This window comes from Somniosus microcephalus, chromosome 5 (genome assembly GCF_052327205.1).
Source record: "Somniosus microcephalus isolate GS21.2 chromosome 5, FLI_Smic_1.0, whole genome shotgun sequence".
In the NCBI taxonomy this organism is placed as follows: domain Eukaryota; kingdom Metazoa; phylum Chordata; class Chondrichthyes; order Squaliformes; family Somniosidae; genus Somniosus; species Somniosus microcephalus.
The window spans coordinates 92,212,455-92,235,010 of record NC_140991.1 but is presented as its reverse complement, the minus strand read 5'-3'; the positions used below and the strand labels follow the sequence as shown (position 1 = coordinate 92,235,010).

The window sequence follows — 22,556 nt, the reverse complement described above, 5'->3', positions numbered from 1 at the left end:
CATCGAGAGACATTAAGAGATATTCAAGGCAAGAGGAGGTGGTAATGGGACAGGTTAAGGAACAAAGGATGGCTGAAGATGAGGTGTGAATTGCGCTGGCAGAATGAAGGACAGCTGCCATGTGGGAGGGAAGAAAAAAAGGGCCAAACAAAAAGCGTGGATAAAAAAAGAAAATATATATATATATGTGATAGGGGCCGAGGTTATGATCTGAAATTGTTGAACTCTATGTTGAGTCCAAGGGCTGTAGAGTGCCTAATCGAAAGATGAACTCCACTTTAAGGGTCAGACTAGATTATGTTCTCAACTCCTGGAATGGGGTTTGAACCCACATCATTCTGACTCAGAAGTGAGATTGCTACCAACTGAGCCAAACTGACATGAATGCAATGCAAAATTAATCAAAATTTGGGGGCATATATATTTACCTGTTTTCATTCCACATATTGTGGGATAATTTTTCATTCAGCCAAATACTTAATCCAGCCAATATAATATTACAAAAATGATAATGAATGCATGCCACTCTTGTGAAAGTTTCAACATTTTACCTTTTGAGTCCTTTTACTTCATGATACAGCTCAGTAACTCAATATGGTCAATGCACAGTTACTGTCCAAAGAGAATATAGGACCCCATGTCATAGTTACAGTGCTAACATAGTCTTTTATAGTTCTGTGCATTACCTGAAAAATAAAAATAACTTAAAAAAGAATGAAGTAACTGCACGATAGCTTTTTCCCAAGAAACCCATTATGCTGCTTCCTAACACCTTAACATATACCTTGTCAATTTAGGTCTTAAAGAAGTATTATTTTCTTTTAATGTTTTGAGTTGGTTGTCATTTTATTTAAGTAAAAGTAGTACTTGTTTCCTCTTAAATGTTTGCCCCCCTTCTATCCAGGTCTGGCAAAGCTAATGGAAGCTGAGGTGTCAGTAAATGAACTGTCCAAGGAACTCGTGATTAAGGAAAAAGATTTGGCAGTTGCCTCAAAAAAAGCCGATGAAGTTCTGCAGGATGTGACTTTAAAGGCCCAGGCTGCTGAAATTGTTAAAACGCAGGTTCAAAAAGTGAAAGACAAAGCTCAGGTCATTGTAGACGAAATTGCAGCAGACAAAGCTATAGCCGAAACAAAGCTGGAAGCAGCTAAGCCTGCGTTAGAAGAAGCTGAAGCAGCTTTACAGGTTTGTATCCTAACAACTGTATATAAATGCATTTCAGACAAAAATAGGCAAAATACCCGTGTGCTTTGTGACTTCTGAACTGGAAAGCTTAAGATTTAAATAGCTACTTACTGAATACGTTAGAGAATGGGCTGAATTTTCTGTGGTAGTAGCGAGCATGATCGGTGGGGGGGTCGAGTGGGAAAGTTGTTTCTTTTGTCAACTCGCTCCCATACGCCTTTCCCCCAGGCGCATCTGTCAGCGTGGAGCCGACCTGACCTACAGCGGCAGGGGACCCAATTGAAATCATTATGAGGTACTTTACAGGCACTAAAGAGCCTTTTTCCCCCTACTTTTTAAATTTCCCTGCATGACCACAGGATTCACACTGCTCGGGAACCACGTCTGTCAACCTGAGGCGTGAGTTCCGTGGCCATTGCTCCAGCTGATTACTTGACAGCATGGAAAACGAACCAAAATAAAAACATGTTGATTACATCAGCTAACAGATTGATGGAGATTCTGATCTACTTGAAAAGCTACTGGTAAATGTTAATATTGCCTTCCAACTGAACAGTAATTGCAGTGATAACAACAGAAAATGCTGGAAAAACTCAGCAGGCCAGGCAACATCCGTGGAAAGAGAAACAAAGTTAACGTTTCGGGTCAAAACCCTTCTACAGAACTGAGAGAAAAGGCAGGAAATGAAACAAAAGGCAGTTTAGGGGCTGGGAAATGGGGGAGGGGATGAAAGAAGAGACATTAAGAGATATTCAAGGTGAGACGAGATAGTAATAGGACAGGTAAAGAAACAGACAATGGCTCTAAATGAAGTGTGAAATGCACTGGCAGAGTGAAAGACAGCTGCCATGTGGGAGAGCGAGAAAAAAAAGGAAAAGTCACAAACCAAAAGTGTGGATAAAAAATATAAAAATATAATAGGGGCTGAGGTTATGATCTGAAGTTGTTGAACTCGATATTGAGCCCGGAAGGCTGTAAAGTGCCTAATCAGAAGATGAGGTGCTGTTCCTCGAGTTTACGCTGAGCTTCCGTGGAACAATGCAAGAGGCAGCAGACGGTGAGGTCTGAGTGGGAATGGAGCGGTGAATTGAAATGACAGGCGACCGGAAGCTCGGGGTCACCCTTACGGACTGAACGGAGCTGTTCCGCAAAGCGGTCACCCAATCTGCGTTTGGTCTCCCCAACATTTGCTATCGTATTAGTAATTGCAGTGAATTAATCTGCACTATAAAAAGTGATATACACCATTTAAATACATTTTTGTGTTGTTTCTGGTCAGATTTTTCTCACAGTATACTGTGATTGTCCAGTTAAAGATTAAATCAAGTCATCCACTGTAACAATTTCATTTTCATCACTCATTCCACTGGTTCAATTTGCTTTCAGTCCCTGAATATGACTAATTCAATTTTTCATTCTGAGACTTTAGGGTGAATTTCTGCAGAGGTTCTCTCACTTGTCCATTGTTAACTTTAGCGGAAGAGCTGCAGAAATCCTAAGAACACCACTTATAAGCACCACTTACATTGTTTGTCAGGGATTCTGCAGCTGTTCTGCTGAACTTGCATAAGATTGTAAATCTACGCCTTTACAATTACATTTAAAATCTGCTTAATTTTATGTATTACCTATACACACACATCTTTTATTTGTACCAGTTACTGATACAAATGTCTGTAGATTTATGACTAAAGCACCAATAACTGCCCAATTAATGTACTTTTTAAATTATGTTCTTGATCGTATTTGTAGATGGAGTCATATTACATAATAATTTTATTTAAATATTTCTTTGCCACTCATATATTACTTTTATTATATTATTGTACAGTAAGTATTCAACACCCACTATGTTAGATTGAACTTAAAATTTAATGTGGCCAGGATCCCTTTAAGAATCCTGGCTTAAAACGCATCATGAATGATGTCACCAGACCCGCTCCATCTCATTGGGCCGGGTAACGTGCTGGGCTGGCTTAATAGTCCCCATTGAGGTAAGTTCATTTTGTACAGTGGGATGGAGCTAGCAGTGGGGTCGGGACCTGCCATGGACACCGTCCACCCCGGACCCGCCAAGGTACGGAAAATTCTGGCCAATTATTTTTTTTCCAATCCTCTACCCTAAATTATCCTATTTCAATAGCCACAATATGTTAATGCCGTTGATCTTGATACTTAACCTTTTTTCTTTGGGGTGAAAAAGGATGGTAATAGTTTATGTCCCTTTTCTTGTCCCCAGATATTTATCCAGCTACTATTAAAGGAGTTATCTTAGTGCACCATTTATTGCTTTTGATGGGAGCCTGTTACGATTTGTGTGTGTTTGGGGTGGGAAGAGTAATTCAATGTCAATAAGGACTTAATAAATCACACAAAATATTCAAACTATTTTGTATTTAGAATTCCTAGATCATTGCCAGAATTTTACTGTAACTACAACCTTCTCCTTGTATTTTGGATGATTTATTCATATGCACATGTACAACTGAGTGCACAGAAATATATGGGGAACACACAAAGTATAGCAGAGGGAAGGAGTAGAATAACTTTTATGAACTGTATATTTTTCTGGCTGGTTAAAGTTCCTATAATTTTAGGTTCAGACTGTATTTTATTAATTAGGACAAGTGGCTCATTTGGCATTAATTGACAGGTCCTAGTATCACACATGATAGGATTTTGTTAAGCAACAATGCATAAAGCATTTTCACTTTCCTAATAAAGTTTTCAGATGAGTATGGACTTAATGAGGATCAACCTGTAGTCTGTGAATAACATTGATGTTGCGTGAAATGTGAAAGGAGAATAGAGAATGTTATCTAAGGGTATGTGACAGGAACAAGCAATTGTTAAAATAAGCATATATCATTTCTGCCGGGTACATGAACATAAAGAAATATTTTATCTCAACTACCTTACAACTAACAGTACTATTGGGAGCAGCTTTGCCTTTTCTTTACAGGACACAGTTGGCCTCAGTGGCAGTAACATATAGAATGATACCACACACTGATGCGTCATACCAGGATGGTATGTTGCCTCCCTGGTGCCAGGGTCAAGGATGTCACTGAACGGCTGCAGGGCATTCTGAAGGGGAGAGCGAACAGTCAGAGGTCATGGTTCACACTGGTACCAACGACATGGGTAGAAAGAGGGATGAGGTCCTGCAACAAGAATTTAGGGAGCTAGGTAGCAGATTAAAAAGCAGGACCTCAAAGGTTGTAATCTCTGGATTACTCCCGGTGCCACGTGCTAGTGAGTATAGGAATAGGAGGATAGAGCAGATGAATGCGTGGCTAAAGAGTTGGTGCAGGAGGGAGGGCTTTAGTTTCCTGGATCACTGGGTCTGCCTCTGGGGAAGGTGGGACCTGTACAAGTCGGACGTGTTGCATCTGAACCGGAACGGGACGAACATCCTTGCGGGGAGGTTTGCTAGTACTGTTGGGGGGGTGGTTAAACTAAGTTGGCAGGGGGATGGGATACAGAGTGGAGCTATAGTAGGAGGTGATGCACAGCCAAATATAGAGGAAAAAACAAGTCAGCCTGGAAGGCAGAGCAAATATGTAACGGCACAAGGGAGCATGGCAAGGCTGGATGGCATTTATTTTAATGCAAGGAGTCTTGCGAGTAAGGTAGATGAATTGAAGGTGTTGATAAACACATGGGAGTATGATATTGTTGCTATCACAGAGACATGGTTGAGGGAGGGGCAGGACTGGCAGCTCAATATTCCAGGGTATAGAATCTTCAGACGAGACAGAGGGGGGTGTAAAAGAGGAGGGGGTGTCGCAATATTAATCAAGGAGTCAATAACTGCTGTAAGGAGGGATGATATCTTAGCAGGTTCCTCTAATGAGGCCATATGGGTAGAAGTTAAAAACAAAAAGGGGGCAAGCACTTTGCTGGGAGTGTACTATAGGCCCCCAAACAGTCAGGGGGAGATAGAGGAACAGATATGTAGGCAAATCTCAGAGAAGTGTAGAAATAATAGGGTAATAATAGTAGGGGATTTCAACTCCCCCAATATTAACTGGGATAGAGTGTGAAAGACTTAGAGGGTGCGGAATTCTTAAAATGCATCCAGGAGAGCTCTTTGAGCCAGCATGTAGAAAGTCCTACAAGAGAGGGGGTGGTACTGGACCTAATTCTAGGGAATGTAGCTGGGCAAGTGGTAGAAGTGTCAGTAGGAGAGCATTTTGGTGACAGTGACCATAATTTGGTGAGATTTTAGGTAGTCATGGAAAAGGACAAAGATGGACTGGAAATAAAGGTTCTAAATTGGGGGAAGGCTGATTTGAATATGATATGGCAGGATCTGGCCAAAGTGGACTGGGATCAGCTACTTGTAGGAAAATCCACATCAGAGCACTGGGAGTCTTTCAGAAAGGAAATAGAGAGAGTACAACAGCAACATGTTCCTGTAAAGGTCAAGGGTGGGACCAACAAGCCCAGGGAACCCTGGATGTCAAGGGATATACGAGAATGGATTAGGAAAAAAGGGAGACTTTTGGCAGATACAAAGGACTAAAAACAATGGAAGCCCTAGAGGAGTATAGAAAGTGCAGGGGGAACTTAAAAAAGAAATTAGGAGAGCGAAGAGGGGGCATGAAAAAACACTGGCGGACAAAATAAAGGAAAATCCCAAGGTGTTTTATAAGTATATTAAGGGCAAGAGGATAACCAGGGAAAGAGTAGGACCCATTAGGGACCAAAGTGGCAATCTGTGTGTAGAGCTGGAAGATGTAGGTGAGGTTTTAAATGAATATTTTGCATCTGTGTTCACTATGGAGAAGGACGATGTAGGCATAGAAATCAGGCAGGGGGATTGTGATATACTTGAGCAAATTAGTATTGAGAGGGAGGAGGTACTAACGGTTTTAACGGGCTTAAAAGTGGATAAATCCCCAGGCCCAGACGAGATGTATTCCAGGCTGCTGTGTGAGGCAAGGGAGGAGATTGCAGGGGCTCTGACACACATTTTCAGAACCTCTCTGGCCACAGGGGAGGTGCCAGAGGACTGGAGAACAGCTAACGTAGTACCATTATTCAAGAAGGGTAGTAGGGATAAACCAGGGAATTACAGGCCAGTGAGCCTAACATCAGTGGTAGGGAAATTATTGGAAAAAATTCTGAGGGACAGAATTAGTCTCCACTTGGAGAGGCAAGGATTAATCAAGGATAGTCAGCATGGCTTTGTCAGGAGGAGATCATGTCTGACCAATTTGATTGAATTTTTCGAGGGGGTGACTAGGTGTGTGGATGAGGGTAGTGCAGTTGATGTGGTCTATATGGACTTCAGTAAGGCTTTTGACAAAGTCCCGCATGGGAGACTGGTCAAAAAAGTAAGAGCCCATGGGATCCAGGGCAACTTGGCACATTGGATCCAAAATTGGTTTAGTGGCAGGAGGCAGAGGGTGATGGTCGAAGGTTGTTTTTGTGACTGGAAGCCTGTGTCCAGTGGTGTACCGCAGGGATCAGTGCTGGGTCCTTTACTGTTTGTAGTGTACATTAATGATTTAGATATGAATGTAGGAGGTATGATCACCCAGAGGGTGGTTGGAATCTGGAACTCACTGCCTGAAAGGATGGTAGAGGCAGGAACCCTCACAACATTCAAGAAACATTTAGATGAGCACTTGAAACGCCATAGCATACAAGGCTACGGACCAAGTGCTGGAAAATGGGATTAGAATAGACGGGGCTTGATGGCTGGCGCGGACATGATGGGCCGAAGGGCCTCTTTCTGTGCTGTATAACTTTATGATTCTATGAGCTGTAGTGCATTTTGATAAAATCCCTTTTGCTTGTAAACACACCCAGATTCCTTTTGCATTGTATTGAATAGTTTAAAGGCAGAATAATGGCCCAGAAATTCGGGTCCCAACGCGTGAATACGCACGGGGTACTCACACGTGGACCCGATGGAAGTGCCGGTTTCTTGCATGCACTGCGCATGCGCGGGAAACTGGCACTTCCATTCCTCTGAACAAAGGGGTTCAGAGGTCGAACGCGTGCACGCGGGAGTCTGCGCGTGCGCTTTGAACTTATGTTTTTTTACAGGTTTTTCCGTGAGGGTAAGTCTTTAGATTTTAGAAATGTAAAAACCAGGCGTAAGGCCTGCATTTTAAAAGGTAAGTGGTCAATTCATTAAAATTAAAACATTTTTTCCACCGGTTTATTATTTTTAAATACTTTAAAGCAAGGTAAGTTTATTTTTAGCCCCGTTTTTTTATAAAATTATTTTTTTCAAAAATTTAAATTATTGTTTAAAATAGTTATTTAATGTCATTTATAGTTTATTTAAAAAGTGTGATTTAAAAAAAAATGTATTTGAAGGTTTACTGTTATTTTGGGTCTAACAGTGGCGACGAGTTAGAAACGAACTTACCTGCAATTCGGCAGCACCTCAAGGGGATCGATTCCTCAGACGAAGGTCAAAGCCAGAAGCAAGAAAAAAAAAATAACTCGAAGAAACTCGAAAACGAGGGCCAGGCTTGGTCTCCAGTCTATAGTTTCCCCAGCTAAACGGGCTGGTGGCAGGTAGTGCACTGATCCTTCCTGGGCTGCGGCGGGCTAGAGCTCGATCGGGTGGCTCTGCAACGGGGCTGGGCAGCGAGTCGGGAAGCAGAAGCAAAGAGAGCGAGAGGGTGGAGCACTCAGGGCGCGGCCGGTGCTGCAAAGCAGGTCGGCGTTCGGACCGAACAGAGGGAGGGGAAAGTCCCAGAGGGTCCGCTCCACGACGGGAACGGTTCTCCAAGTAACGGAGAAACTATTGAAGCGAAATATTAAAAAAATAGAAATACCGCGAAAAGCTGCAGGTCGCAACGGGAACCGCGGAGAACAGCATTGGCAGCAGCGATTGGGGAGGCACAAAGAACATAGTGTGTCGCCATTAAAAAAAAAAAAAAAAATTAATTAATTAATCGCCAGCAACAGCATTGGCAGCAGCGGCAGTGGCGGAAAAGCGCGGGAGGCGCCATCTTAACTCGGCGGGGAAGAAAGAAAAGCGCGGGAAGCGCCATTTTAGATTTTCAAGATGCCAAAGACTGGCAATATTACTGCTTTCGATAGTGATATAGAAGATTGGACCACATATGTGGAAAGAGTGGAGGTATATTGCAAGGCGAATGAAGTAGCGGATGATAAAAAGGCATTGGTACTTCTAAATCTGATGGGCGCAAGGACATACGGGCTGTTACGAAACTTGATCACTCCAGCCAAACCGATGGACAAGAATTTTAAGGAGATTGTTGATACCTTACAGGAGCACTTAAACCCAACACTGCTGCTGATAGCAGAACGATTCAAATTCTTCAGGAGGAATCAGCACAAGAATGAAAGTAACGCTGATTACCTCACCGAATTACGAAAGCTGTCAAAGCACTGCCAATTCGGGGCAGGACTGGCAGATTCTCTACGAGACAAATTCGTCTGTGGTCTCCTAAGCGAAGGAACACAGAAAAGACTACTTTCTGAGAAAGATTTGACACTGGACAAGGCTTTCAGTGTGGCTGTATCATACGAAGCAGCAGCAAGAGGAGCTGCAGAGATACAGCAAAAGCCACAGGACTTCAGCACCCATGAAATGACACGGGGTTTCGAGAGATGTTATCACTGTGGCAGATCCACCCATGACCAGAAGGACTGCTGGTTCAAGGACAAAGCATGCAGGCAATGCGGAAAGATGGGACACATTGCACGTGTATGCAGATCTGGAAAGAAATCCGCTGACAGTAAAAAGGTCAATAAGGAAAAGTACAGAAAGATACAAATGATGACGGACAGTAGCTCCGAAGACCAGAAGAGCGATAGCGACTCCGGAAACAAGAGACTAAGCTGTCTCAAATTACATAATGTAATTGCCAAAGAAGATTACCAGACCATTTGGGTTACCCTCACGATAGCGGGGTCCCCAGTCAAAATGGAGCTAGATACAGGATCAGCTCTGACTGTCATGAGTCGACGGGATTACGAGCGGCTATTTCCGCATATACCTTTGAAAGACACATCCATTGTCTTGAAGACATATACGGGGCAGAAAGTATACCCCAGAGGGAAAATAAGGGTGCCTGTTGTATACAACGGCAAGGAAATACAGAAGTTGTATTTATACGTTCTGCAAGATGGTGGTCCACCGTTGTTGGGACGTGAATGGATCAGAAAGATACGTTTAGACTGACACTCCATTCAGGCACTGACGGTGACCAGTAAGAAAAAAAACGATGATGACGTCATACCTGGACGATTAAAAGAAATCTTGGCTAACGCCAAAGAAGTGTTTCAACAGGAACTAGGAACCCTGAAAGGCGCCACCGCAACACCCATCATCCCGGTCATGAAGAAAACGTTGAATAATGATAAATCTGAAGAACAGAGAAAAGTTCGCATCTGTGGGGACTTCAAGGTGACTGTAAACCCGGTTCTTCACATGGTACAGTATCCTCTTCCGAGGATAGAAGATATTTTCGCCTCACTATCCGGAGGGAAACGTTTCACCAAAATTGACTTAGCACAGGCATATCTACAGATGGAGGTTGAGGAGGCCTCTAAAAAGTATCTCACGATAAACACACACAAAGGCCTGTACCAGTACAATCGACTGGTTTTCGGAGCAGCATCAGCTCCGGCTATCTGGCAAAGAGCTATGGAGCAAGTCCTGCAAGGGATTTCGGGGATTCAATGCTACCTAGACGACATCCTTGTAACAGGAGAAAATGACAACGAGCACCTTGCCAACTTGGAGCAGGTGCTCACGAGGCTGAGAGAACGGGGCCTATGAGCAACTCGCCCCAAATGCGATTTTTTCCAGAAACAAATATCATTTTGTGGCCATGTCATTAACGAAGAAGGGTTGCATAAGTCACCTGAAAAAATTGAAGCGGTCGTAAAGGCCCCAGCGCCTGAAAATGTCTCACAATTAAGGTCGTTCCTGGGATTAGTAAATTACTATCATAAATTTTTACCAAACTTGTCGACGGTTCTGCACCCGCTTAACGCACTGCTACAAACGGGAGTAGTTTGGAAATGGAGCGAAGACTGTAAACGTGCCTTCCATAAATGCAAAGGCTTGATCACGTCCAGGGAAGTGTTGGCTCATTACAACCCATCACTGCCAATCAGACTGGCGTGTGATGCATCCCCTTATGGCGTGGGAGCGGTATTATCGCATAGATTCCCTGATGGCTCGGAGCGGCCGATAGCTTTTGCGTCACGCTCATTGAACTCAGCTGAGCGTAACTATGCCCAGATCGACAGGGAGGCACTCAGCCTGGTGTGGGGGGTGAAGAAATTCAACCATTACCTACACGGACAAAAGTTTACCTTGTTGACTGACCATCAACCCCTCATCTCCATATTCAACCCTAAAAAGGGCATTCCCATTATGACAGCGCAAAGGCTACAGAGGTGGTCCCTTTTCCTAGGGGCACACCAATATGACATAGAGTACAAAGGAACAAAACAGCATGGGAATGCTGATGGGTTATCACGCCTACTGTTGCCAACGGTGGAAGAGGCGCCTACAGTGGACCCAGTGGAGATATTCCACTCGACCATAGTGGAATGTCTACCGGTGACAAATTCTACCATTGAAAAGGAAACGCGAAATGACCCGACTCTCTCACGAGTCTACGATTTAACGGTGAAGGGATGGCCAGCACGTGGCGAACCACTGTTGCCAGCATTCTCGCAAAGAAGAGAACAGCTGTCAGTATGCCGAGGAACCTTGATGTGTGAGTCCAGAGTGGAGTGAAAATGAAGAACTTAGCCAGAGCGTTTGTGTGGTGGCCAGGTATCGATGGAGACATCAAAGAAATGACCAAGAGCTGTCTAGGATGCCAGAAGGTCCAAAATGCCCCACCACAAGCTCCTCTACATCCATGGGAGTGGCCCTCACCTCCATGGCAAAGGGTACATATCGACTTTGCTGGTCCATTTATGGACTCAATGTTCTTAATCGCGGTGGATGCACACTCCAAGTGGCCAGAGGTAATAAAGACGTCCTCCACCACCACGGAAAAAACCATCACAGTATTAAGGACCATATTCGCCAGGAATGGGCTGCCTGAACAGATCTGTTCTAATAATGGACCGCAATTTGTATCCGAAGAATTCAGGAAGTTCTTAAAAAACAATGGGGTTAAGCACTACACGTCTGCCCCATACCATCCCGCCACCAATGGATTGGCTGAAAGGTTTGTCCAGACCTTCAAGAAGGCCATAAAGGCCATGGGTAATGAAGACATAAATCTACAACATAAGGTAGATAACTTCTTGTTTGCGTACAGGAATGCAACACATGTGGTTACAAACCAAACCCCCTCCATGATGTTTTTCAATAGAAGACTAAGATGCCGGCTGGATTTGGTCAAGCCAAACGTCAGAAGGGACGTAGAGAACTGGCAATTTCAAAGCATGAATGAAAGGCCAACTAGAACCTTCCAGATAGGTCAACCAGTTTTGGCCCGGGACTACCGTACCGAGAAATGGCAGCCTGGAACTATTTGCACACGACTAGGACCGCTGATGTATACCGTGGACATTGGAGAAAGCATAATAAGGCGCCATGCTGACCAGATCATAGAGTCATCTGAAAAAGGACAACCTACACCACAACTCTATACGCCTAGTGATGAAGCAGAGATACCCATAGTATCTACCTCCGATCCGGTGATACTGGAACCAGATAAACCCGACACTAGCATTGAAGCCGAATCAACCTTGCCAAAAGAACCTACTACACCACCGAGGCGTTATCCGGACCGAGTCAGGAAGCCTCCAGAGAGACTGAATTTGTAATTGATTAACTTCAGCAAATGTGTATATTATTGTTCTTGTAAAAATGTTATTTAATGATCACTTAAAATGTTATGTACTATTTATCTAAAAGGGGAGGAATTGTAGTGTATGTACCTTTAAGAGGAACTATGTTTTTGAAGCCCCTGTATACTGTAGTACCAGTAGTGACCACTCGGGTATATAAGCCTGTGTAGCGTCTTGTGTTGTTAGTTCACCTCCAGACTTTGTTCTGTAAACACTTGTTAAATCAACTCCTGCATTCCGTGTCTCCATTAACACACGGATCTAACGCTTCTAAAGTAAAGTTATATAAGTAAATAAATTGTGGGGTAAATTCATTCTTCATCAGTTAAATTTGGTGTTTCAAAACAAATAAATATTTATGTTGTTGTAAAATTGTTAGTTTCTCATGACGGTGACAAATGACAGTGTTTTTTTAGTCCCATAAATGATTTGTGTTTCAGTTCTCAACCTCGGAGTTTTGGTTTTCTTGTTCTGCAACTACCTCATTATAATAGCAGGCCTTTATTTAATAACTGTCAATTTTCTCACATTTGTGGTCTTTATATAGTTGTTATTGTGATCATTTATGTAACTGCCACTGTGACCACAACGCACGGGCTCCAGCACATGCTGGGAGAATGGGGAGCTGAGCTTTCTGGTAATTTCGAGCGCAGCTCAGGTATATAATTTAAATATGTTCTTTGTGCTGCTGGTACTTGGCACAGAGAGTGTGCTTATCTGTAGAGATTGCAGAAAATTGTAAGAGCTTGCAGCTTCATTTTAAAGAGAAGGAGGCTACTTTAAGGGAAGTGGCTGCATCTGTAATGAATAAATCTGTGAGCCTTTTTAAAGGCTGAAAAATGTGTAAGAAAAGTTGGTAGCCTTTGAGAAAGTTGAATGGGAGGAAGAAATGACAGGCAAGGCTGGAAAAGAAGGAAAAGCCAACATGGAGGCATGGAATGGAGTCTGTAGACAAGTGGCTGAGGGGTGCTGCAGTGAACCTCTCTCTGCCGTTTCATGAAGGTAAAAGTGAATGTAATTTGGCACACTGCTGGAGGCATGGAAGGATCCAGTGGTGTAAATACTGATCATTACTCCCACAGGAAGAACTATCACTATGGTTACAATTGTCTGCAAGTCTGTCACCAGGAGATGATCTACCTATGTGGCAACTTCCTTTCTTGTATTTAAATCCCTCCATGGCCTCGCCCCCTCCCTATCTCCTCCAGCCCTACAACCCTCCGAGAACTCTGCATTACTCAAACTCTGGCCGCTTGTGTATCCTCCACTTTCTTCGCCCCACAATTGATGGCCATGTTTTCAGCCGTCTAGGCCTTAAGCTCTGTAATTCTGTCCCCAAACTGCTTCACCTCTCTCTTAAAACCTACCTCTTTGACCAAGTGTTTGGTCACCTGTCCTAATGGCCCAGAAATTCGGGTCGGGGGCTTCCCGCGGGTGCAAGCCTCCGACCTGCACTTACCTAGCGCGCCGGCCGTTGTGCTGTGGGCCTGCGTGGGATTCCGATCCTGGGCCTGCTCCAACTGCCAGCGCGCAGTGCTTGCATATCCCAGGGGTGCAGTTAGTTTGAAGCATCCCCTGGGTTCACGTGGGCCATGGAGATCCAATGACAGCAGGGAATCTGTATTCATAGATTTGACAGGAAGACCTGTCTAATCTATGGATACAATTCAGCCCCAAAACATAACTAAAACTTCAAATACATTTAAAAAAAAATCACATTTTTAAAATAACTATAAATTACATAAAATAACTATTTTAAACAATAATTAAAATTTTTGAAAAAGTTAATTACAGTTTCTAACGGGGCTAAAAATAAACTTACATTTAAAGTATTTAAAAATAATAAACCTGTGGAAATTTTTTTAATTTTACTTAATTCACCACTTACCTTGTTAAAAGCAGGCCTTGTGACTGCTTTTTAAAAGCATAGCTCCTGGAGACTTACCTTCCCGGAGAAACCTGCAAAAAAAACGGAAGTTCCAGGCGTACGCGCTGCCTCTCCGGCGCACGCGTTCGACCTGTGAACCCCTTTAAAGGAACGGAAGTTCCGGTTTTCTGCACATGCGCAGTGCATGCGGAAAACCGGCACTTTCGTTGGGCCTACGCTTGAGTACCCAACGCGTACTCACCCGTTAGGACCCGAAGTTCTGGCAATGTAGGGACTTATGTGCAGATAACACTGCCTCAGCAATCTGGAGGAGCTTTGCATCACCTATCTGGCAGGTTTCAAATTGTTAAGTCATAACTGAATCTCTTGACATAGGCATGGCTCCTGTGGCCCTCTGCCTGTCTAGGATCATTGCTCAATGTTAATTGTATCTCATTCCAGCAAAGGCAGCAGTGAGAGCAATAGGTGTATTTCCTCTGAAAGAGGGTGTGATGTTACATTCCATATCCAGTATGGGATTGGGGTTACTTCCTAAATTGCAGATCTGGGTCATGTTCGTGATACTGATTTGCCTATATTATTGATTCCTGACTCCCCAAAGCCTGTCCACAATCTACAAGGCACAAGTCAGGAGTGTGATGGAATACTCTGCACCTGCCTGGATGAGTGCAGCTCCAACAACACTCAAGAAGCTCGACACCAACCAGGACAAAGCAGCCCGCTTGATTGTATTTGTGTTTTGTTCCTAGTAGAGAGAGGTTTTGGGATATGGTCCAAGTGTAGAGTGATTTGAAGTTACAGTTTGGGTTACAATTAGAAAAAAAAAAATTCCTGGGATGTGGGCGTCGCTGGCAAGGCCAGCATTTATTGCCCATCCCTAATTGCCCTTGAGAAGGTGGTGGTGAGCTACCTTCTTGAACCGCTGCAGTCCGTGTGGTGAAAGTACTCCCACAGTGCTGTTAGGGAGGGAGTTCCAGGATTTTTACCCAGCGACGATGAAGGATCGGCGATATACTTCCAAGTCAGGATGGTGTGTGACTTGGAGGGGAACTTGCAGGTGATGGTGTTCCCATGCACCTGCTGCCCTTGTCCTTCTAGGTTGTTGAGGTCGCAGTTTTGGGAGGTGCTCCCAAAGAAGCCTTGGAGATGGTACACACTGCAGCCACGGTATGCCGGTGGTGGAGGGAGTGAATGTTTAAGGTGGTGGATGGGGTGCCAATCAAGCGGGATGCTTTGTCCTGGATGGTGTCGAGCTTCTTGAGTGTTGTTGGAGCTGCACTCATACAGGCAAGTGGAGAGTATTCCATCACACTCCTGACTTGTGCCTTGTAGATGGTGGAAAGGCTTTGGGGAGTCAGGAGGTGAGACACTCGCCACAGTATACCCAGCCTTTGACCTGCTCTTGTAGCTACAGTATTTATGTGGCTGGTCCAGTTAAGTTTCTGGTCAATGGTGACCCCCCAGGATGTTGATGGTGGGGGATTCAGCGATGGTAATGCCGTTGAATGTCAAGGGGTGGTGGTTAGACTCTTGCTTGTTGGAGATAGTCATTGCCTGGCACTTTTGTGGCGCGAATGTTACTTGCCACTTACCAGCCCAAGCCTGAATGTCATCCAGGTCTTGCTGCATTCGGGCATGGACTGCTTCATTATCTGAGGAGTTGCGAATGTAACTGAACACTGTGCAATCATCAGCGAACATCCCCACTTCTGACCTTATGTTGGAGGGAAGGTCATTGACAAAGTATCTTCCTTTGTGCTAGGTATGACTCCAGCCAGTGGAGAGTTTTCCCCCCTGATTCCCATTGACTTCAATTTTACTAGGGCTCCTTGATGCCACACTTGGTCAAATGCTGCCTTGATGTCAAGGGCAGTCACTCTCGCCTTATCTCTGGAATTCAGCCCTTTTATCCATGGTTGGACCAAGGCTGTAATGAGGTCTGGAGCCGAGTGGTCCAGGCAGTGAAAACAAAAAATTACCCTGTGGTTTATTAGTATTGGTGTCTGAGTATTTTTCTATGTTTGAATATATTAAGCTGTAATTTCAGTATACAGCACTGAGTGTGAAAATTACTTGAATAGTAAATTGCACCAATTATTGGTGTATCAAACAGTAGTTTAACAGAATCCCTAATGGTGGCTGCTTGCATTGTTCATGAATGAGATGGTTAAAATTATTGTCACGGATTATGATTAATATTGTTTTGAAATATTTACAGACTATTAAACCCGCTGATATTGAAATATTTGAAATATTTATAGACTATTAAACCCACTGATATTGAAATATTTGAAATATTTACAGACTATTAAACCCGCTGATATTGAAATATTTGAAATATTTATAGACTATTAAACCCGCTGATATTGAAATATTTGAAATATTTACAGACTATTAAACCTGCTGATATTGAAATATTTGAAATATTTACAGACTATTAAACCCGCTGATATTGAAATATTTGAAATATTTGAAATATTTACAGACTATTAAACCCGCTGATATTGAAATGTATGAAATATTTACAGACTATTAAACCTGCTGATATTGAAATGTATGAAATATTTACAGACTATTAAACCTGCTGATATTGAAATGTATGAAATATTTACAGACTATTAAACCCGCTGATATTGAAATATTTGAAATATTTGAAATATTTACAGACTATTAAACCTGCTGATATTGAAATGTATGAAATATTTACAGACTATTAAACCCACTGATATTGAAATATTTGAAATATTTACAGACTATTAAACCCGCTGATATTGCCACAGTGCGTAAATTAGGCAAACCACCCCACTTGATCATGCGAATTATGGACTGTGTGCTGCTTCTCTTCCAAAGAAAAATAGATCTTGTAACTCTTGATCCAGACCGACCTTGTATGAAACCTTCATGGGCTGAAGCTTCAAAGCTGATGAACAACTCTTCATTTCTTCACATGTTGCTGACATTCCAGAAGGTAACAAGCCAATCATTTCTATCCTCTTGTATGTGTGAAATGCTTTCAATTGTAAATTATTGCAATTTGCATCCATTTAGTTAAAGTTTTGAACTTGATGTATTACATATCTGGCAACCTCCTTTTATAACCTAGGTCCCCTCCACCATACTCCACCCGCAACTGAGAGGGTGGCTGTTTGAACTGATTCCAGGGGCTCGATTTTGTCAATGGGGAGCTTTTGGAGGCGGGACTCCCACTTTTTGGGTTGTAGTCCCGCCTCCATTGACTTGTGGCCAACCCACGCTATTTTCCCTTGATTGACCTTGTTAAGCCCGCCCAGCGGGCTCAGCAGGCCAATTAAGGGACACCTGGTTACTGGTGACGCCAGCGATTGACATTTCATCTGTCAAGAGCTTTTGACAGATGAAAAATCAGCGTTTGACAGCTCTGTGAAGCAGTCAAACACTGACAATCTGTCTTCTAACTTGAGTCCTTCTACTCAGACTCAGTTAGAGAGCTCTCCAGACCAGAAAGCAGAGGCTGCAGCTTTTGACAGTTCAGCGGCCATTCTGCTTTCTGTGCTGGTGAGCTGAGGGACTCCCGAGAACTGAAGGAAGGAAGCCTGCAGGAGAAAGTAAAGGTAAGTAAAACTTATTAAAACACTTTACACTTACCTCACACACGTACCTCTGCACACACGCACCCATCACTCACCTGCACAAAGGACATCTCGACCCCTCCAACCCCTGCAGACCGACTGTCCACCTTGTTAACTTGGCGTGGTTCGGAGCCGTCGGACAGTCCACACTTCAGGGCTAAAAATAGGGATTAGGCAAAAAACTGCCTGTTAACTACCTGTTAACAGGCAGTTAATTGGCACTAATCCCCTTCCCGCCTTGGGGAGGCGGCTCCCAGCACAGGTCGGGTACCCGCCTCCTGGGACATTGGCACGGAGGCGGCTTGGGGGCGGGATGGGTTCCTGCCCCCCCCCACCCCGATTCTGCAATTTTCCCACCACTCCCGCCTCCAAACCCGCCTCCTCGGGGCTTGGAAAATCGAGCCCCAGGTCTCTCCAAAACTGGATTCCTTACCTTCTCTGAGCCTTTTCCAGTTAGATAAGTGAAGAAGGGAAACTTGCCACATGCTTTGTGACTTTTTGCATTGCTGCTGTATGGCACAATGCAATTTAACAGCAATATGCCAATAGTTCATCTTTGTTTAATTGTGAGGAACTAGAAGTTCGGGTACTGTTGCTTAACTTTTCAAAATATCTAAAAGAGAAGCTGCTCAAAAGTAATTCTAACTGCTTTCATCGTGTCATCTGAACCAAGAAATTCTACAAGACAATACTAAAATCCTGCAAGTTATTTTATCTATACAGAAAGTGTCATATTATCTTGAAATAATTTGTTCACACGGTAATAAGTTCAGATAGTTTATGCACAAATTAAGTTACATGACCGAGCAATTTTAATTCAATAGTGTCCACCAGTATAATAAGAAGTGAAAAAAAATTCATGTCATTAACTTTGAACTAGTGTGATCATACTAAATCCTCAGGTGTTGTTATATCTGGAAAGATTAGAATATAATCTAATTCTACGTGCTCAAAGTTACAACTAATTGGAACAAAAGTAAAAAAAATTGTTTTCATTTTCACTGTGTATATTATTTTGGGGGTTTTGTTTCTCTCTTTAATTTCCTCCAGTTGCCAAGCAAGAGTTACGCAGGTTGATGCTATAGATTTTTCCCATTTCCCATGCACTATGGGGAAGCATAATAGCCTGGAATTTGCTGCAATGGCGCTATTGGTGCCGAACGCCATAAGTGAGTCGGTTGTGCTCCTTAATCCTCCAACAACAAATTCTCACCAAAATTTGCTGGAAAAATAATTAAAATATGCTGCAGTGAGCATAATGGCAGATCAGAATGTGTCCAATACACATCCAAGGGCCTGACACAGAACGAAACAACAGGCTAATTAACAGGGACGCCTTTAGGAGCAATGGCACCAATCTAATAATGTGAGGATGGGTTGTAGTAAGTACAGACAGAGGGGGTTAAATTGAATAACTCCCAAAAATGGGCGTGAGGATCGCAGTACGTGATTCACCCATGCCCGTTTATTGCGTTGCAGGCAGCATGTTAAATTGGTGCTGCCTGCTATTTTACATGATTGCTGCATGCAGACAGCACTACCCGTACTGCTCATTGGCTGCATGCATCAGCAGGGGGCACAATATCATGGTTGGCCAGCACTACTTAAAGGCAGCTTGTACCTCTTAAAGGGGATGTGTATTGTGGCTGCAAGAAGTGGTGGGAGTCTGTTGTGAAGTGAATCTGTGTTGTAATAGATTGAAGAATGGATGAACGTGCAAGAGAGCATGCACCAAGATTTCCTGAAGGCCTTGGTGCAAGAGATGGAGAGAAGGACATCTTGTATCCGCAGGAGGGCAGGAGGCTCTCCAGACATATGCTCAGAAGGCAGTGGGAAGAAGTAGTGGCGGAGGTCAATGCCAGGAGTATAGCTCCAAGAACATGGATGCAGTACAGGAAGATAAGGTCCCGCATAAGAGATTAGCGTGTAAAGTTAAAGCACATGGGATTGGGGGTAAGGTACTGACTTGGATAGAGAATTGGTTGGCAGACAGGAAGCAAAGAGTTGGAATAAACGGGTCTTTTTCCGAGTGGCAGGCAGTGACTAGTGGGGTACCGCAGGGATCGGTGCTAAGGCCCCAGCTATTCACAATATATATTAATGATCTAGACGAGGGAATTAGATGTAATATCTCCAAGTTTGCAGATGACACAAAGCTGGGTGGGCGTGTGTGCTGTGAGAAGGATGCCGAGAAACTCCAGTATGATTTGGACAGGTTGGGTGATTGGGCAGATGCATGGCAGATGCAGTATAATGTGGATAAATACGAGGTTATCCACTTTGGTGGCAAAAATAGGAAGGCAGGTTATTATCTGAATGGCAATAGATTGGGAGAAGGGGAAGTGCAACAAGACCTGGGTGTCCTTGTGCACCAGTCGCTGAAGGTAAGCATGCAGGTGCAGCAGGCGGTTAAGAAGGCAAATGGTATGTTGGCCTTCATAGCGAGAGGATTCAAATACAGGAGCAAGGATGTCTTGCTGCAGTTGTACAGGGTCTTGGTGAGACCACACCTTGAGTATTGTGTGCAGTTTTGGTCGCCTTATCTGAGGAAGAATGTTCTTGCCATGGAGGGAGTGCAGCGAAGATTCACCAGGCTGATACCTGGGATGGCAGGAATGACGTATGAGGAGAGTTTGGGTCGATTGGGCTTATATTCGCTGGAGTTTAGAAGAATGAGAGGGGATCACATTGAAACTTATAAAATTCTAACAGGACTAGACAGACTAGATGCAGGAAGGATGTTCCCGATGACGGGGTAGTCCAGAACCAGGGGTCACAGTCTAAAACTAAGGGGTAAGCCATTTAGGACAGAGATGAGGAGGAATTTCTTCACCCAGAGAGTGGTGAACCTGTGGAATTCTCTACCACAAAAGGCTCCTATCTGCTATGTTTCTATGTTTAACGATTTCACACGAGTTGTCAAGGTGAGTGAGTTCAAGCTTCAAATGCACCACTAGCCTCATCAACTGCTCAATTCACTACACCTCCATCACCCACCTACCAACAATCCCTATCAATCAGTACTCAACCCTTCAATTCAAATGGTTTACCTCACTATCACACGCTTAGCACTGTTGCAAGTCTCGTACCCACAACTCATAGCTCGCACACACTGGCAGCTTTTCAAACATGACAGCCACATCACCCACTGACACTGTTTCTCACTGACACACTTCACTCTTGTAGGAGAAGTTGGCGCATAACAGAATGCAGCAGGAAAGAACTGGAGGAGGACAAGTGTGCCTGCACGTTTTAACCCCCATGGAGGAGGCAGTGCTGGCCATCATGGGAAGGGGCATCACTGAGGCTGTTGCCACTAGCGGCACAAGAGGGATCGATGATGAGGGTCTCTGCATACCTAATCCTCCTTCACTCTTCCCACTTCTCCCTCATCCCAAAATCTCTTCTGACTCACAAGCTGCAGTTGATGTAAGCACGCACTTCTTACTTTCTCCTCTTCCCCTCACCTCACCTCAACCCAACTCTTGTCCCTTTTTCAATTCAGATACCCAAGAACTGGAGTCTTCCCAGTCAGCGGAGGAAGCTGAAGAGACACCATCACTCGATCTTGCACTCGCAGCAACCAGCTCAGAGACTGACATTGCGTGTATTTTAGTGGCTAAGATAGGAGGGATCTGCACGTGGTGAGACACGGGCACAAGTGCGCAGGAGCCAGGGCAGGGGGAATGGATAGCGCAGGTGTCAGCTTGCTGGAGGGTGAGGCCACACTCCAGTTCTGCTGCAGAGGAGTCAGATGAGGACTTTGATGGCCCAGGCGACAAAAAAAGGCTGATGGGTACACAACCAAATGTTTGGTGCACTGGAAAGCGTGCCAGAAAGCCTGTGCTCAATTTCAAGGAGCATGGAGGAGTCTAACTCCAACTTGGCACAGGGCTTTGCGCAGAGCTTGGAGTCCATCCTTTCCAAAATGGAATGGGTGGTCACCTCCATCAGCACACCTGTGGAGCCAACCATGATGCAGTGTCTGATGGCCAAAGTCCCAGTTTCCATCGAAGGTCTGATTGCTACTTTGGAATCTCAGACTACTGACTTGCAAGCTCAGACTGCTACCACTGTGGCTCTGAATACCACTGTTCAAAGGGGCTTTTGGGGCATCACAACAGTCCATCAATTTGTTCTCCAACAAATCAGCAGGATTGCTGAGATGTCACCCTGGGAAAGTGGCAGTGGCTCATGAACCCTGCAGGGGTAGGAGCAGGTATGCTGTTCTCTCTCAGCATGATAGCATACCTGCTCCTACCCCTGCCACTCTTGCTGTTGCCTGTCAGCCAGCCAGCCGAGACTGCTGCAGCCCAGACCGAGATGGTGCAGTCTGAAACCTAGGCCCAGAGCTGCTCAAGGTCATCCTCCAAGGCCATCTGCAGTCTCCTCAATTGAAGGTCAGCTGCCTCCTACCACGCATGCTGCAGCCACTGGGGAAGCACCTCGTAGGAGCACTAGGATAAGCAAAGCACACGGAAGACAGGCACTTAGGAAATGCACAAGGGTGATTAGTTTAATTTTGTATACATTATTTAATGAGTGAATTTATAAAATTGGATTTGAATTTGCATTTTCTGGTGTGCTCTACAATGTTCCTTGTGGCAGCATGGCTCTCATTGTAGGCCTGCTGTTCACATGTGTGTGGGTTCCTGACTGGAGTCATGAGCCATGTCATGAGTGGATAACCCTTGTCGCCCAGTAGCCAGCCTTTGCCTTGCCCTGGTGGTTCAAATATAGTTGGCACAGAAGACTGCCGCAGAATGAAAAAATTGTGACTTCTGCCAGGATAGCGGGCATTCACCTGCATGATGCGCTGCCTATGGTCACACACCAGCTGTGCATTGAGGGAGTGGAATCCCTTTCGGTTGATGAAAATAGCCGAGTTCAGATGAGGAGCACACAAGGCAATGTGCATACAATCAATGGGACTCTGCACCATGGGAAAGCCTGCAATCAGTGCAAAATATCATGCTCGCTCCTCCTGCTTGTCTCTGGCTAGATGGAATGAGATGAATGTGTTTCTCTTGGTATAGAGAGCCTTAGTGACCTCC

The 22,556-nt window shown here is 44.2% G+C and overlaps 1 protein-coding gene across 1 annotated transcript in view; it reads left to right on the top strand.

The window, feature by feature from the left end:
* Positions 1–22,556, top strand: part of dnah5l (dynein, axonemal, heavy chain 5 like) — a 450,024-nt gene that overhangs the window by 248,910 nt on the left and 178,558 nt on the right. The window contains exons 57-58 of the mRNA XM_085987988.1: positions 905–1,185; positions 16,647–16,862. Coding sequence (XP_085844114.1) covers positions 905–1,185; positions 16,647–16,862 — 497 coding nt within the window. The remainder of the gene's footprint in view (positions 1–904; positions 1,186–16,646; positions 16,863–22,556) is intronic.